Below are 17,230 nucleotides of genomic sequence, written 5' to 3'. Positions count from 1 at the left end.
ATATGTCTCTGCTGGATTAGTGATAATCTTATGAGTTAATAATAATAAACATCTGGATCGATCCCTGCAATGAATATGGAAAGGATAATCCATTGCGCAATTTTGCACCTAAAAACAGAATTTAATTACAAAATAATTCCTAATAACCTTATAGATATCCTAGAAACAAACATTTCAGATATTTTTACAAACTAGTCATAGTATTACGTCTACAAACCTCTCGTTTTCTAATTTGTCTTTCAATGCTCTTTAGTAAGTTCCATCAACGCAGTGCAGATGACACATAATATAGCTTCACGCTAAAACTAACCACTATTTTTTTGTTGAAACACGGCTTTTCTAAGTCCGAAGTAAAAGAAGACAGAATTCATGAGTATTTATATTGGGAAATTAAATCATTTGATGGCTGTTTACCCTTGCAAAACAAAACATATATGTGAAACTATTTTACCTCAATAGCTCAATTTTGGTTTAGTTTTTCACAAAAATATAAAATCAAATGAGAAAATATTTTCTCCAGTGATTACTTGCAGCGTAAAATTGTAAATATACAATAAGTATGTCGTTGCAGCTATAATTTGTATAAATGATGCATTAAAAAAGTTTGTGTATATTTTTTTATTAAAATTAGACTGTACTCATTTTCATTTTTGTGTGTACTTTGTTAACAACTTATACAAGACTATTGAAAATTACCTGTTTTAAAAGTGTAGATAAACAGCTGTTTTCGTAAAATGTATTTATTTTATGTCTGTGTGATTTTCAAGCTTCCCTAGCAATATTACACACCATAACAAACGTTACTGCCTGTTCATATATTTAACGTTCGTCACACTCTAAATGAAAACATTTTTGTCACTTTTCTAAACTTAACAACTGCTCCAGTAAACACACGGTTATTAGTTATTCAACAGTTACAACAAATAAAATCTGTTTACGTTTTTCTTTAACAAAATGGTATTGTATGCTCAGTCAACATCCAGTTTTAGGATTAGCTACTAAACAGCACAAATACGATGAAGGCTTAGCGTTTAGATTTTAAACAACCAAAAGTTTTGTTAGTACTATAAAATCGTTATGTCTGAAATGTGCTGATATTTTCATATCGTCTGCGATATGGAAGTTTCTTCTTGGATCTCTTCGAATTTTATGAATCCAAAAAATACAAATATTTTATCCTTCAGATGCTAGTCAAAATATTAGAACATGTATATAATAATAATCGATTATGTTACTGAAATAAGCTTGGGGTAAGCATCAATTACGTTCGTAAATTTGTCTAAAAATTCGTTATGTTCTCACCAACCATTTAGCTTTCGTCAGGCCTATTTTTATATTTGGGACGCGATTTTTTTTTACTAGGTGAGACAAACCAAATCTCTCCAAATAACAACTGCGTCAGAATAAACTAGGAAAAGCCTAATTTTAACCAGTGTGTATAACTCGTATTTCACACAAAACATCATGTAAATTATTTTTAATCAGTTATCGACTAAAATGCTAGATTAGTCAATTTCCCTTGAAACTATGTGCAATGGTTCAGTGTAATCTCTCACGTAAAATGTAAACACTATCATCAGGTGTATTACAAACAGGCCTAACTATGGTATTTTCATCCTACTGTTCCTTTCAGTTTCATAGAGTTTTCTGAATTCAGTGTATTTAATTACTTTAGTGTTTTTACTCTGTGAATTTAAAAACATGGGGGAAAATACTTATCTACTATTCTATCATTTAAAAATCCTATCGTAAGAATAGAGGGCTAGGCCTTAAATCAGGAGGTTACAATTTAGTAACCTAAGTGTTAAAGAAGTCTAAACATTACTTTTTGTATTATTGAGACCTATTTTATAGGTCTAGTCTAAACTTGTTACACCTACCACGTATTTTTACCACCGTCGCTTTTGAAGTGGTTTCACAATTTGTTAAAGACAAAGATTCCTTCGATCTTTTAAACGATGGTAAGGGCTGGGTTTCGCAGTCGCTCATGTAACTTAAGTAACAAATTCTATGTGTAGTTGCAGTCCTTTCACATGTATAGCTAAGTCCGCCCATTTATGCAAATTGAACTTGTTAGCTCTAGTTTTAAAAAACAGCCTATTTGAACATTACAAATTATATGCAAACAAAACCTTAATGTTAAAACACCAACCACTGGACAATTAAAGATTTTCACAACCTCTCTTATGAAGTTTATTGAATAACATGCCAAGAACCTTCGCATTTAAAATTCGGATACGTTAATTTTTGGGTCACGCTGTTTCAATACAAGTTATATAATTCCGTACAGTTTTATTTTGTAAGAAAATACAATAACACAAAAATTGCAAATTAAAATTACTAAACCACACAACTTTTCTCACTTCCAAATTCTAGTCTTAAAAACCGTAAGAAACAAAATGGAACTTTTAAAATACACAAGTTATTCTAAAATATGTCTCCTTGACAAAAAATAATATTTATTATTGTATAAAATAACTTAGCATTTACAAATAAAATGTTAACTAAAAAGAAAGGTAAAAGAAATGTGCGACATAACCAAACGTGAAAAGTGCATTGTTAAAATCGAATTGATCGTTTTACAAGATTGGATAATTTAAACGATTAAAGAATAGCTCTAAATACATACTCAAAATTTTAAAACTTAAAGTATATCGCATATTTATTATTAATAACAAAATATGTTACATCCAAAAATGTTTGAGGGGAAAATAAATAATATCCTATTTTATCACAAACAGTTAGCAATGTAAAATACAGTAAAATGTTACAGTAAAATAAAGCAACTTGGTGTTACTGATACTATCATTTCATCAAAATGCTGTAAAAACTGATATTACATACAGGTTTGTTTATTTTGTTGTTGTTGTTTTCCCTAATTTACAATATCACATTTTACTCAGCAATAATTCTTTGGCGAATTAAAAGACATAATGAACGCAAATTACAAAATATAAAATAGGTTATTACAGTATAAGAGTAAAATGATGCAATGCCACCTATTGTTTGGATTATTTGTTTACTTGCGTTTCTGAATGAAATTATTTATCAAAGTTGCATCAACCTTATGCAATACATTACAAACAACTTTACTCAGGAAAGCAGCTCATTCAGATTTTGATGTATATCCTACTAGAAATAATAGTTACGCCATTTTAGTGACAGAGATTGGGGTCACTGAACATTTTTAAAACGCAGATAAAGATGGCGATCTATAATGAACGTCTATGATATTCAGAATAAAGTAAAAACAAATCCATTTCGAATTCTGGAGAAAAGTGAATAATATATATAAAGATCGATGAACAAACTACGTAACCACAAGACATAACTGTTTTCACTATTCTTTTTCTTCTTTTTTATACTTTGGTCACAAAACTACTGTTTCGATTAATACGTGTACCTTCAAATATTGAAAGAAAACTAATTCTTTATATGATACATGTTATTAAACATGTGGGTGAATTGATCATACCAGTTTTTGTTTTTTTTATTACAAAACTAATTTTCAAATTCCAGACATCACTTTATACCAATCACTAGTTTCCACGTTTCCAGAAAAAAAATAAATTATTACCTTATCATTACTACCACCATAAGAACGAAAATAATAAAGCGTCCGTGGGTGTCTTGAACTGTAGGGATGTACATCTACATCTTAACGTACAGCTGCATCTGAGGATGTTTGAAAAGTTATGTTTCGTGTTTAAACCAAACTATGATTTCTATTGTCAGCTTTGTTTCAAAGACTGTGATTTCGTAAAGATCGTGTGATTGATAAGGCTTATCGGATTCATTGATTGCTTCCCCATACATTAAAACTCAGCAATTTTTCAGCATTTTTGAGTTGTATTTCTGTTGTAGTTTTTCCACAATTTTTCTAAAGACCCTGCGGTTGTTGGCCATAAATGGACGACGTAGACTGTGGTAATCTTTGTCGAACCGTTTGATCCCAGGGGCGTGCACGAGAAAAGCGTCATCAAGGATGTGAAGATCGTAGTCCAAGTAACATAGTTCAAGTGCCTGGTGGTAAAAAGAAAAAAACACTTAAATCGTTTTAGATCGAAAGGATTCAAATGTAATACAACTGTTGTTATGAAATAAACAAACATATACAGGTAGATGTCTACTATACTTCAGATAAAAGTTACCGGCATCTGTCTAGGTCCACTTGTGATTTGAGAAATTTTTGTACACTTTACTCTCGTAGAAGATTAAGTACTGTTGTGTAGTGAGCGGGAAAGGGGACACTTTACAATCTGTTCCAGTTAATAGGAAAGCGAGAAAAATGGATAATATTTGATCTAAAACACAAGAGCTTCCAGAGTCATAAGATGAACTCTAGCCGTAATGAATGCACCTGTGGAGCACATTCCCTCAGTCAAGTATCTCATGCTTCCTCCAACACACACACTCCTAGTTTGTCTCCTACACATATGCAGTTTTAGGTTTAATCAAAAACATATTAGATGTGACAAAAAGTGCAGTCAAAATAGGATTGAGCGTGAAGCTTAAAGGAGTTAAATGAAATTAGGTGGGCAAACTTATAGCTTTGATAAGAATTTTATAGCAAATTTCATTTGTTAGATAGTTGAGTCGTGTATTTTCTTACCCACCATCCTGCCCCAAATTGAACAAAAAACGCGGTCCAGCTAACTACTGAATTGATATTTCACGATATTGATATTTTTTTCACGACTATAGATGTTTTTTTATCAGATACGACTTTTTGTCAATGAACACCAACAAACCACAGCAAGTAAAAAAGTGACACTCGACAGTAACTAACATTAGCTTCACGATCGCAATATTATTATTCGAAACAGAACTATTGTTTACAAAACCAACTAGATTCTTTAAAGTATATTGTGACAGTTTTCCATCTTTAAAACATCATTAATAACTTTCTCTATAGTTATGCCATGGAATCTAGATTAATGGCTTCTTGTCATCACCAACATGCACTCGGTACAGCTATATCTAGCACAATTATTTATGCTAATTGCTTAAACTAATATCATGTGATGTTAAAGCTCTTTAATTAAATTTTTTTCATAAGTTCGCAAATTTGTGTTTTAAAGTTGGTAATTGTTAATAAATGTCCAAACATATGATTATTTTGAAAACTTGAGCTAGGAACTGATAATCTAGTTTGCTTGACCTAACCAATACTTATGTATCTGCTCGTTCTTTCACTTTATTGTTTTGTTCTAAATCAGCTGTCTTTAATCCGAATGACAATACTAAAACTTCCCACTTTTACTCTTGGTGTGCTTTGAATTTCGTGCAAAGATACACGACCCTAGTGAAGCAGTGAGAGGCCAAAGTGAAGGCAGCTAGTCATCAACATTCACCACCAACCCTTGGGCTACTTTTTTTTTTACTAATAAGTAATGGGATTTACCGTCACATTATAACGTCATCATGATTGAAAGGGCCATCATGTTTGGTAGAACAGGGATTCGAACCCAAAACTCTCAGATTGGGAGCTAAACGCCCTAACTACCTGGCCATTCCAGGATATTTTATTCGTGAGTGAAGCTGTACTAAACATTTTAGACAGGAAAATGATGTTTTGCGTAGGTGAGGACAAAAATCTTGGTCCAATTTTGGCGGGTTTTATTAAATAGTTTTTCACACGTGACTTACATTTATACCAAATGTAGGTTGAATAAAACCTATCAGTGTACCAAATTTAAGAAACATTCCATAACAGTAAGATTTTCTATCAAATAAAATGTCCGTATTTCCAATGAGAAGACAAAAAAGGCAAAACATTCAGTCAAAATTAGAGATTTTATATCTCATGTGTTTCTTAATAGATTGTCTCAAAATTTGGTATGTCAAGTAAGAGTCCAGTACGGCAAAACAACTGAAAATATGCGATAGCTTGAAATACCACAGTCCAAGATACAGATGGAAAATCGCTGAATTATAACTTCCGTTGATAACACAGTGTACTGCAGATGTTTTTGGCTGCACGACACTCAACACATCCGTAATGACGAGAAACCCATTTGAAGTAAAAATGTATTCTCAAGACGGTTGGTATGGGTATTCAAAGTTTAATTAAAATAAAATACAGAACAAAGTTTCCACATTCTTATGTCATCTTCAGGCTAACCGTCTAGTGAATACATTTTTACTTGACACCTCAAAAACAAGTTACTAGTAACAATGGCAATATTGAACATATGCAAGGTTCTTTCTTTTGTACTCTCTTCTAAAGGTTCTAAACAATCCTATAAGTTTTAAGGATAAAGAGAGTTAAAACTGTACGAAGAGTTTATTCTGGTACAACTCTCCTTCATAGAATCCAGATGATAAAGTAAAAATTATCCATTTCAAAAAACTGACCTCCCTCACGACACTTTCCCCGCCAAGCTATGAATATTTGCCTGACCTAGACATATACAAAACTGAAAATACGGAAAGAAAGCTTTCCAATGAAGTTAAACTAAAAAAAAAAAAAAAGGAAAACAAAAAACCTGAAAGTTAGTGAAACATAATAAAGATATCAGTAAACAAAAATTAAAGAAAATCTCTAAATAAAAATAAAACCATTCTCAGAAAACTTGCAAAATTTGTAAGTCAGTTATTCGAATCTTCTAAAATACCCATTTAGCACTAAAACTTCAATGACAATTATAAAGAAAGGTTTATTACGCCACGCTACCTGTGTACATGTCCTCTGTCTACCTTCGGTAAAATGCAAAGGGAAAAACAGCCCTGAAATACTACCAAATTTGCCAACAGATAAAGCATTCTATGCTAGCATACCTTGAGTTATCTTTCCTGCAAGAGAACACGTTAATTAATAGACGAAGTCCCAGGCACATCTTTAATACGTAGTGTTCTTGAGCGACTATACGTTCAGATTAAACATCAGAATTTTTTTTCATATTAATTAATTGTGAAAGTAAAGCACAGCATAATATCCTTTACCACACAGCCATTGGGGTCTCTTGCAAAATTACTAATTATTGAAATGGACAGATTTCGGGGAATTAATCAAGTTTTTCTCTACAGTAAACCTTCAGTATATAGTGTTCGAAATGGTAGCAGACATAAAACTGCCGGACGTAAGACTAAATGCCCAATTGAAAAATGGAAATGGCACGTCTCCGACTTCATAGACTTTGACCAAAAAAAATTCTTATTTTACACATTATTGAAATATGAATACTATATTTTTAATGACTAAATTATCGTACATTTCAGAAAATCTATTAAAATATTGTACAAAAAACTTGCTATCTGATTTCACCCCGCAAGTACAAAGTTATTTTAAGGGTTTTCTTCTTTTTTCAATTAGGCAGCTTCACATATTGTATAACAAAAGTAACTTTCCATTTTTTGTTTATCGCAGACTAATCACTAAGTTCTTTAATTGCAGTTTAGTTAATTAAGTTTCTTACTTTATTTTTTCAAATTATATTGTAGTGATTATAGTTTTTTTTATTCGTGGTGCCATAAGCTGTGTATACTTTCATCTATTTCTATACACAACAGTCTATTGAAAATTGGAGAATTGTTGGTTTACTTCAAATGTAAATACATTTTGTTTTTGTTTTTTGTAACCATGACGATAACTTAATAATGTCAAACCTATCATAATGAGGACCATCTGAGCCAGACATCTATAATTTTATGTTGATAAACTAGAGGGAAGGAAGCTTGCCAACATCACCATTTCCATCTCTTGGGCTACCCTTTTACCAACGAAAAGTGGAATCAACCATGACTGTATAACATCCTCAAGGCTGAAAGGGAGAGCATGTTCGATGACGGGATTCGAAATCACGATTCCATATCCATACTAGGCCTACTATTATCGAGTTTGAATATCAACCTATAACTTCGGTTTTAATAAAACGCCTAATTCGTAACGATAGGGAGAACATAACGTTATGTCAGAGAAATGGAAAAATTCCCTTAAATGTTTTGAATAAAAGGATAATTATTATACACGTTAACAATTATTATACACATTAACAATGTTTTAGACATTTAGACGTGTGCCAAGCTCCGTCATATTAACAAACAACTTGTTTCTATGGCAACAGGTGCCACTCGCCTTCTGTGTATTAAATTATGAACGCAAACGGTTCCCATAGAGATGGAAAATAAACATCTGAGACAAAACTAGTCTTTTATTAAGATCTGAAGTGAGTAAATAAGTCTACACTAAAGTTTTAACAAATGCTTTTCTCTCTGCTAGCAAGAAATACAATTTCATAAATAACTTCTACTTTTCTCAAAATTATATTGTTAGAGAAGGCAAACTTTATGACCCCTTCCTTCCCACTAAAAACCACTATTCAATTATAAGAAATAGGAACGCCTATTTTACCTAATTTAATCATTATTACCAGTTATTAAACAATACATTACTTCTGATGAAAGTAGAAACTAAGACAGCGGGTACTAAAAAAGAAAAAAGTTAATACATGTATGCACTCATATTTCGACTTTAATTATTCGTATAATCACGTACCCCTGGTTCTAGTGAAATATAATAGCGACGTTTCGTCTAGTACGATATATTAAAACTTTGTTATGCACTAAATTTGCAGCAAATCAAATGATTGCTCTGGTGAATTGCATGCGGCGCCACCACGCGATTTGTGTGTGATAACGTGATATTTTCTCCTTACTTCTATTGATAATATGTTTTATATTTGCACATATCATTGATATACATGGAGTGGTCTAATGTAAAGGAAAACTGTCGCTTCCATTGATCAACTGTAAATAATTTTACAACTTTGCATTATTTGAATTAAGTTGTAACACCAAACTTTTCTATTCAAAATTGTAAATCGATGGGGCAGTAATCACGTCTTTTACAATAAATACATAATAGGCAAGGATTATTCGTATTTCTAATTAAATAATAGTAGTTGTCTTAATTTCAAGTCACATGGCCACGGGTAAGGGAGACCACAACGACCTCTCTTCTAGAATCAGTTAACACCACTATGTGCAGGGGCGTAGATCCTGGGAAGATACACCCCCTTCCTTTTAGGTGGGGGTATGGTGCATATAATCACCCCCCCCCTACAGTTTGGTCTGTTGAATTATTTTATTGCATCACAGGCCTACAAATTCTGTGTTTGTTCTTGTGATTCTCGTGTTCTTACCAATCGAATTACATAATTAGGCCTAGATATAGGATTTTTCAGTAGCCGAAATGTCCATCTTTAATATAGGCGTGCTTCTAAGCTTTTCGATCTAAGCAATAGTTCGTAAGTATCGGTCACTAGGCCTAAGTATACATGCAAGCATCGTGGCAACAAGATTACTCTGTGACTGCATGTTTACAGCTCTCAGGTTCACGTAATCAGATATTACCAATTTGCAAATTGAACAGTCCACATAAGTGGTTGCAAAAATCATCCCCCCCATCGGGTGTAAAAAATCTACGCCCCTGACTATGTGTATATGCAAGTTTTAATTTAATTAGGAATTTGGGAAAGGGCTTCAAGTCACAGGTTCTCGTTTCTATGTTTACGAAGTAACGATTCATTTCGGAACTATTTGGCCTAAGTTAACGGGTACCTTGGAGACATTGAAGTACGGCAACCTACCGGGGTTAAAAGTAAAGGTCAACTAATTTATTAATTCCAGAAAATTATCTAAGCGTAGCGAGTCTTCACAAAATTCGAACATAAGGAAACAATATGGCTACTTACTACTTGCATTTTATTCAGCTTCCCGTTCCATGTCAGTCTCTCGTCAAACAGCGGGTCCTGATTGGTTCCTATGAAGAAAGGCTCCCAACCGCCAGTCTTCCCCCTGTTTTCTCTCTTGGTCGTAATGAAAATGTTCAACCTCGTTGGCGAGCCTTGAGCTTTCAACCAACTTTGAAGCTTCGGGATTCTATGACACGTGTCACAAGCGTATTTATGAAAAGATACAGCCATTTTTTTTGCCATGAGGCTTCTTAACTCCTCCTTGTTTATCGGTGGTTGTGCCTTCAACTTTACTTCGAAAACAGGCAGTACAAAGACCTGTCTCTTTGTTGAGAAGTATTTGGTTTTGTTCTTTAATTCATCGATAAGGTTAATAAACCGAGGAATAATGTTTTCGCTGGGGTAAAGTTCGACATCAGAGGCGAGAACGTATTTAGTTTTAGCTGCTAGCCTGGCGACGTTACGAGCGACATTAATAGGGTATGGAAGATTCTTCGTTAGAACGTAAGTTATAGGTTTCAACTTAGGTTTAGAACTGCATTTATCTGAAATAGTATTGTTTTTAAAATCGCCAGACGTCTTAATCACAGGAACGTCTGGTGGATGAGACCAATCATAAAAAAGATGCCACGTGACCCACTCCCGTACACACGCATCACGACAACGTCGGAAGTATTCTATGTTTTCCCTGACTGAACGAAAATCTTCACCGGGAGAATAGACAGCGACCGAAATAGGGCCTTGCCATCGGCGACAGAGTTGTTCGACATGGTGTTCGAACCCTGTTGTGGCTTGGGTGGTTAGGGTTACGCTGCTATTGAAACCAACCATTTTCTCTGCTTCGTAAAATGCCTCCATCACGCAGTAAAGTGTTCGCGTTTTTCCAGTACACCATACTTTACTGACTGTCGTTGTATTTCTGTTATTTCCTGAAAACTTCACTTTCTGTTGTTTGGACCTTACAAAGTTAGACCGATTCCTACTCACTGAAAGTTTCGAGGTTGATGACGTACTTGAGTTAACGTCCTTTACAGGCATGAGAGTCACGACCGCATTTCCGTTTCTCACTCTTGAAATCAGTGGTTTCAAAGGCAATAAATTAGTTTTACTTTTTTCGAATTTTTGATTCTGAGTTACGATGGCCAAATTCCAGTTTGTTAACACGTGATACAGAATAATAAACAGGAGAAAATAGATTATTGTTTTCAGGCCAAGTTTCAGTAACTTTTTCATTATCTTACCACTGACGATCATCTAAATGGTGATATTAGGTCAATGAAAGAAATAATTTCCTAAACAGGAAGTTGAGAAATCAGTCTAACAAGTAACCTTACAACAGCTAATTAACCAAGAGACTAAAACAACAAGTAACCTTACAACAGCTAATTAACCATCTAATATTGGAATGCACACTTTGTTTAATATTACTTTTCAATATGCTTAATCTTTCTACAATCATCAGAATATATATATTTCATTAAACTAATTCACACTAAAAACAAATACGTATCTGTGTGTGTGTATAACTAAACCTTTGTGCCTTGCCTTTTCTCAACAACAGCACATTGTTTTTAGAGCTCATGCAACAGTTTGAGTTGTATTTCTGTAAATAATTACAAATATCGAAAGATGCAACTTCATATTAAGGTGTTGTAAAGGTGTTTCATCATTGATGGGTTTCTTTCAGTTATCTGATGAAAATAATTTAGGGTTCAAATCCACATAACGATGATAAATTAGGTTATTTTCTCCTTTAACGCTGATGTTACAAGCCCAAGGAGTGTGATACTTCCCAGGCTGCGGTTACAAATTGTTTGATTTGTTCCAAGCTTCGCGCAACTATCTGCGCTAGCCGTCCCTAATTTAGCAGTGTAGAACCAAAGGGAAGGTAGCTACTCATCACCACCCACCGCCAACTCTTGGGCTACTCTTTTTACTAACGAATAATGGGATTGACCATTACAATATAACGTCCCATGACTGAAGGGGCATGTTTGGTATTACTGGGATTCAAACTATATTTTCAAACGTATTTTTCTAAACTATTTATGCACCATATTTCTTGTAGGTAACCCATACTAATAGCATAGGTTGTGGCGTAACTTTGGTTTTAAAAAGGGGAGGGAGGTTTTGGTTTGTTTTGAATTTCGCGCAAAGCTACACGAGGACTATCTGCGCTAGCCGTTCCTAATTTAGCAGTGTAAGACTAGCGGGAAGGCAGCTAGTCATCACCATCCACCGCTAACTCTTGGGCTACTCTTTTTAGTAACAAATAATGGGATTGACTGTCACATTATAACGCACCCACGGCTGAAAGGGCGAGCATGTTTGGTGTTACTGGGATTCGAACCCGCGATCCTCAGATTATGAGTCGAGTACCTTAACCACCTGGCCATGCCAATTAGTTGGAGGATCTGACTCTTATGATGCATCTTCAATACCCTGGGTTGGAAGAGTCTTTCTAAATAGTTATAGCTTTTTATTCGTAATATCAAAATGCGAAGTTCATTACTTTTGTGTTAATTTTTGCAGTAAATGGAGGAGAACCATGAACCATCGACTACAGAGTCCGGGCAAGGTATACTTAGACATTGTTTTAGTTACATCTTTAAATTCATCATTTTTCACGCGAGTTTAGAAGCAACTTTCCCCGATTTAAAATGCTAGTTTTCATTCCTTAACCAAAGTCAAATAAATTTAAAAGTAATATCCATTTAATTATCTGTTTTTTACTTCGCATACTGGCTGGTTTTATTCGTCACAAAATAATATGCAATTATTTTATTCACGAGGAATGTGAAAAAAGTAAAACGATTGAATATTTTGTTAGTACTTCGTACACTCACAAGTTTGGTTTGTCGTTTCCTCCAGAACGTGGTACACCAGTTATACTGAACACAGAGTACATGCCAACAAAGTGATACATATTGTAACCAAAGGCTGGATACAAATTCATATAATAATTTTTTTGTAATCTAACTGGCCATTTCTCTTTGAAGATAAATGAAAAACAAATTTGCAAATTTGTTTGGAGTTTCTCAGAGAGATTCCTAGTGAAACAAAAGTACACCATGGATTACAGGTGGTTTGCCTACTCTGACATCGAAATCAATTGTTTTAGTGTTAAAAGCCTTCAGACTTGCCGACTCAGCAAGGACCGTATTTAGGCCCTTGGAGGGCTCCCATGCAGTACTGCAATATTGGAGCCCTCTTTTTGTGGAATTCGAGACCATTGTTCAGTTGCAACGGCTTCACTTCCTCTAAGTACGACACTTCAATGAGCCGCCTAACTGAGGGCGGGGTATCCGCTAGAAACCTTACAGTTGTATAGTTCTACACATATTATGATAAAGTCCTGAACTTATTGTAAAAGAAGTGTCACCTGAACTTACTGAACACAAGATATCTCAACTTTTTTACCAAAATGTGGCTTGCAAATGAGGAGATACCTTCTTTATTACCCACTGCGATTTTGGTTTTACTTATTTATGACGAAACGTTTTCTTTGGGTGGGTGTGTGCGTTTGGCGCTTTATAGCACAAAGCAATTAGGCTATCCGCGCTACTTTTTCTTTGATGTAATTATTTATCATTTGCTAAATGCTGTTGTTTCTTTTCACCCTTTAATCTGTTTACACAACATCAAATCAGAAGAGAGACAGAAGTAATCAAATATTACAAATGTTTTATGTCTAGACTAGAGCCAATAGATTCAATTCTCAAATAAACTGGATAATTTACAATCCCGAGTGAGATGTATCACAAAGAACAGAGATATAAGTAGACATGTCAACCTAAACTATTATATAAATTAAAATGTGTATGTTGTGAACTCCAAGTTTGAATAAATATTACTAGTTATTAATAAATGATTAATTACTGACCAAATATTCAACTGTAATTCAAAGTTTTAAGGTGCAAACTTGAGTCCTTGTTTTTTTAACAAACTGTTTTTTATGAAAACTATTTTGTTTAATGAGTTAAGTAAAAAAATTAGTAAATAAAGTACATTTTGGCAAGAAAGAACGATTCCATTTTCCCTATGTAGTAAAACATTGTTATTACTTATTTTATTGTAAGAGTTATGGTTGAAACATTCTATTTTAAGTTCAACCAAATTTACACATTTATTATAATTTACAATATATTTTACGATTGTAATATTTGATTTTTTTTACACTTTACGGCGTTTCATAAAATTTGCATTTAACTACTGAAGGTTAGGTTATTATATTTTACCATACGTTTTACAAATACTTTATGTACCCCCAAAAAAAAAAATAAATTATCGACCAATTACAAACTATATTTTCAAACGTATTTTTCTATACTATTTATGCGCCATATTTCTTGTAGGTAACCCATACTAATAGCATTGGTTGTGGCGTAACTTTGGATTTTAAAAGGGGAGGGAGGTTTTGGTTTGTTTTGAATTTCGCGCAAAGCTACACGAGGACTATCTGCGTTAGCTGTCCCTAATTTTGCAGTGTAAGACTCGCGGGAAGGCAGCTAGTCATCACCATCCACCGCTAACTCTTGGGCTACTCTTTTACCAACAAATAATGGGATTGATTGTCACATTATAACGCACACACGGCTGAAAGGGCGAGCATGTTTGGTGTTATGGGAATTCGAACCCGCGATCTTCGGATTACAAGTCGAGTGCCTTAACCACCTGGCCATGTCGGGCCAGGGAGTGAGCAGCACTTTCTGTTGCTGGATGTGCGTCCATTTGTGTGTATTTTCTTAGCCACATCGGGCTATCTGCCGAGTCCACCGGTGCTGGATGTGTACACAAAATATACATATCGCAGTTGTTCCTTCCAATTACTACTTGTGTTTTACAGAAACAAATATTGATTTAGCCTTTATTTCTTTTTACAAGTTCTTTACTCCGAGTGTTTCAACAAGCAAGAGCTAAAATGTATTACCTATTATTATGAAATATGTTAAAACCTACCGCACTGTATACAAATCGATGATTTTATAGGTTAACCAGCAGGAAAGCAAAACAAGTACAAAAAAAAAAGAGACTCGCACGGTGTAAAGTTTTTACACTAATAAAATACGTATTTGTAATATATCTCTAACATGCTTCACCACCTCTTGAATTATAATTTATGAACCATATGTTCCATAATAAACGTCTACGTGTAGTAGTGTGATTTCAACAATAACCTATTTTAAGATAAGATATATTTCTATTTTACAAAATAATTTACTAATATATCGCGAAATTTAAGTTCTACACGCAAGGTAAGAAGTAAAATAACTAGAAAAATCCTATAAAATAGTTTTTTTTTTTAATTAGAGATTCTAAAGAATTGATTTATCATGATAAGTAAAAGACATTTAAATACACTTGCTCCGAGTTTTATTGGTCTGTTACAACCTCCACGAGAAATACTCACTTCGCAGGTTATCCACTACTAAAAATGGCGGCCAACATTGAAAGAGCACAACGTGTTTCGTTTAGATTTCCGACTTCTGATATTGCTCTTTATTTATCGACAAATGACTCGTGTAACATTATCGTACCAACAGGGGGCTTCACCCATATGACGTTTAACGGTTATGTCATATAATGGTTATAGACGTCGGTGGATCATATAGTGAATTATATTTGAGAATAGTGTATTTACGGAAGTTGGGTAGTTTATCACAGTAGAAAACAACCGTTAGGACTTGAAATTACTGTTTGTTCACCATCTTCTAAACTCAGTAACAGAGAGTCATAAAATGGAAGGCTCACTAAGCTGATAAAGCTTAATTAAGTTAAACGATAGTGAGTTATTAACAACGGGCCATTTGAAACGTTGAAATGTAAAGTACGCCTGTATCTTTTCAATGTTGAGTTCAAACTTGTTCGTGAATTCAAATGCAACAAATCAGAAAATACCGTCCTTTAATTAAAATTTTCGTCTTTACAAATTTACAATGGTACATTTTTGATTACGCAAAATCAAACTTGAAATAAAAATGTATCTCAGAACGGCTGGTATCTCAGAACTGCTCGATAAATCTTTGCAAACTCTTTGATAGCTTGAAGATGGGGCCGGCATGGCCAAGCGCGTTAAGGCGTGCGACTCGTAATCTGAGGGTCGCGGGTTCGCATCCCCGTCGCGCCAAACATGCTCGCCCTTTCAGCCGTGGGGGCGTTATAATGTGACGGTCAATCCCACTATTCGTTGGTAAAAGAGTAGCCCAAGAGTTGTCGGTGGGTGGTGATGATTAGCTGCCTTCTCTCTAGTCTTACACTGCTAAATTAGGGACGGCTAGCACAGATAGCCCTCGAGTAGCTTTGTGCGAAATTCAAAAACAAACAAACAAGCTTGAAGATGACCTTGGAAGGTCAAAACGTTGTTGTCTGCTTTATCAATAAAAGTGTTAATACCCATACCAGCCGTTTTGAGATACAATGGTATATTTTATCATTACTGGTTATGTAATTTTTACGAAAATGCAAAAAAATAGAAATAAAATACTGGTTCACTGTATCCCCTCTTAGAGAACACAAATGCATCTTGGTTGTTTTTTTCGTAGTCATAACTCGATAAGCTTTAACAACAACGTTAAATTAAACCTGTTTATACTTATCCTCATGCAGATTCGAAATATCTTGCCCCATCCAGTTTCTAAGTTTATTCAGAATACAATCCATGCCGCTGAAAGAACGCTCAACTCCAGTAGCCGAAATTGGTGCAAACCACCAGGTGTTCATATCGTTTTTAAGATTTTCATACCCGATGTTTGTTTTTATATTCATCTCCTTGTTCCCTTGCAATGTACTTGAAGGACTTCAAGACAACCAACACATCAGCATCCTGTCTATCAAAGAAGTTACATCCTCTTTTCACATCATTATATGTCAAACTGCACATTAACTGGAAGGAATCACGTGTGTTTCTGAGGGAAATAACTGAATCGGTACTCAATTTTCAAAACGTCATAACATCAACAAGTTTTTAACGTTTCTGAATGTTTGACTTTCAGGTTCGTTTTCAAGATTTCGTTTCGAGATCTTCTACAGCTGCAGGAATAGTGTCATAATGTCAGAAAAACACGAAGTCTTGATGGAAAATCATAAAAACTATAACTTGAGCGCTTTCGAAAGATAGATGTTTCTTCATGAATAAACTGAGATTATACTGAAATACAAAATGTCCACCTTTCGAAAACGCTCGAATGACAGGATTTTAATCATTTTATAAAGATATCAGTAGAGTTTGTTTACCTTAAATCTACACACTGAGTCTATATATCAGTGGCAGCGCCAAGGGGGGCTTGAGGGCTTGATCCCCAAATGAGTCAAGCCCCCCTCAGCCCCCAATATTGTTACCTACATATATTCATAAAATATGGAAAACGCATTCGTCGTTGTTGCTTAACAATTGACATCAAAGAGACATAGATCTGTAGAACTCAACGTCTTCATTAAGACGGAAGTATGTGTCATGTGTCCCATAGCAACGTACTGAATGCACTGAAAATCATGCGCTGTAGTCCCATGATAACTCTGCAAGACACAAGTTTGCC

The 17,230-nt window shown here is 34.4% G+C and overlaps 1 protein-coding gene across 3 annotated transcripts; it reads right to left on the bottom strand.

The window, feature by feature from the left end:
• Positions 1–2,280: 2,280 nt before the first annotated feature.
• Positions 2,281–15,475, bottom strand: LOC143244144 (beta-1,4-glucuronyltransferase 1-like). 3 transcript variants are annotated; one of them, XM_076488292.1, is made up of 3 exons: positions 15,106–15,475; positions 9,696–10,987; positions 2,281–4,023 (listed from the first exon to the last, which is right to left on the bottom strand). In XM_076488292.1, the coding sequence occupies exons 2-3, from the start codon at positions 10,947–10,949 to the stop codon at positions 3,823–3,825; spliced, it is 1,455 nt and encodes a 484-aa protein (XP_076344407.1). In that variant the 5' UTR covers positions 10,950–10,987; positions 15,106–15,475; the 3' UTR covers positions 2,281–3,822. The 3 variants fall into 3 exon arrangements, with proteins under 3 accessions (XP_076344407.1, XP_076344408.1, XP_076344409.1); XM_076488293.1 differs by having other exon boundaries at positions 9,696–10,949; XM_076488294.1 differs by having other exon boundaries at positions 9,696–10,764.
• Positions 15,476–17,230: the final 1,755 nt, after the last annotated feature.

Source organism: Tachypleus tridentatus, chromosome 2, assembly GCF_004210375.1.
Source record: "Tachypleus tridentatus isolate NWPU-2018 chromosome 2, ASM421037v1, whole genome shotgun sequence".
Taxonomy (NCBI): domain Eukaryota; kingdom Metazoa; phylum Arthropoda; class Merostomata; order Xiphosura; family Limulidae; genus Tachypleus; species Tachypleus tridentatus.
Note: the sequence above shows the minus strand (reverse complement) of the source record. Positions and strands in the feature narration are given on the sequence as shown.

Excerpts from the sequence above, each read along its gene's own strand:
- LOC143244144 (XM_076488292.1), bottom strand. The coding sequence starts at position 10,949 with ATGATCGTCAGTGGTAAGATAATGAAAAAGTTACTGAAACTTGGCCTG. Across the intron at positions 4,024-9,695 it reads AGCTGAATAAAATGCAAGTA|GCACTTGAACTATGTTACTT; the intron begins GTAAGTAGCCAT and ends TTTTACCACCAG.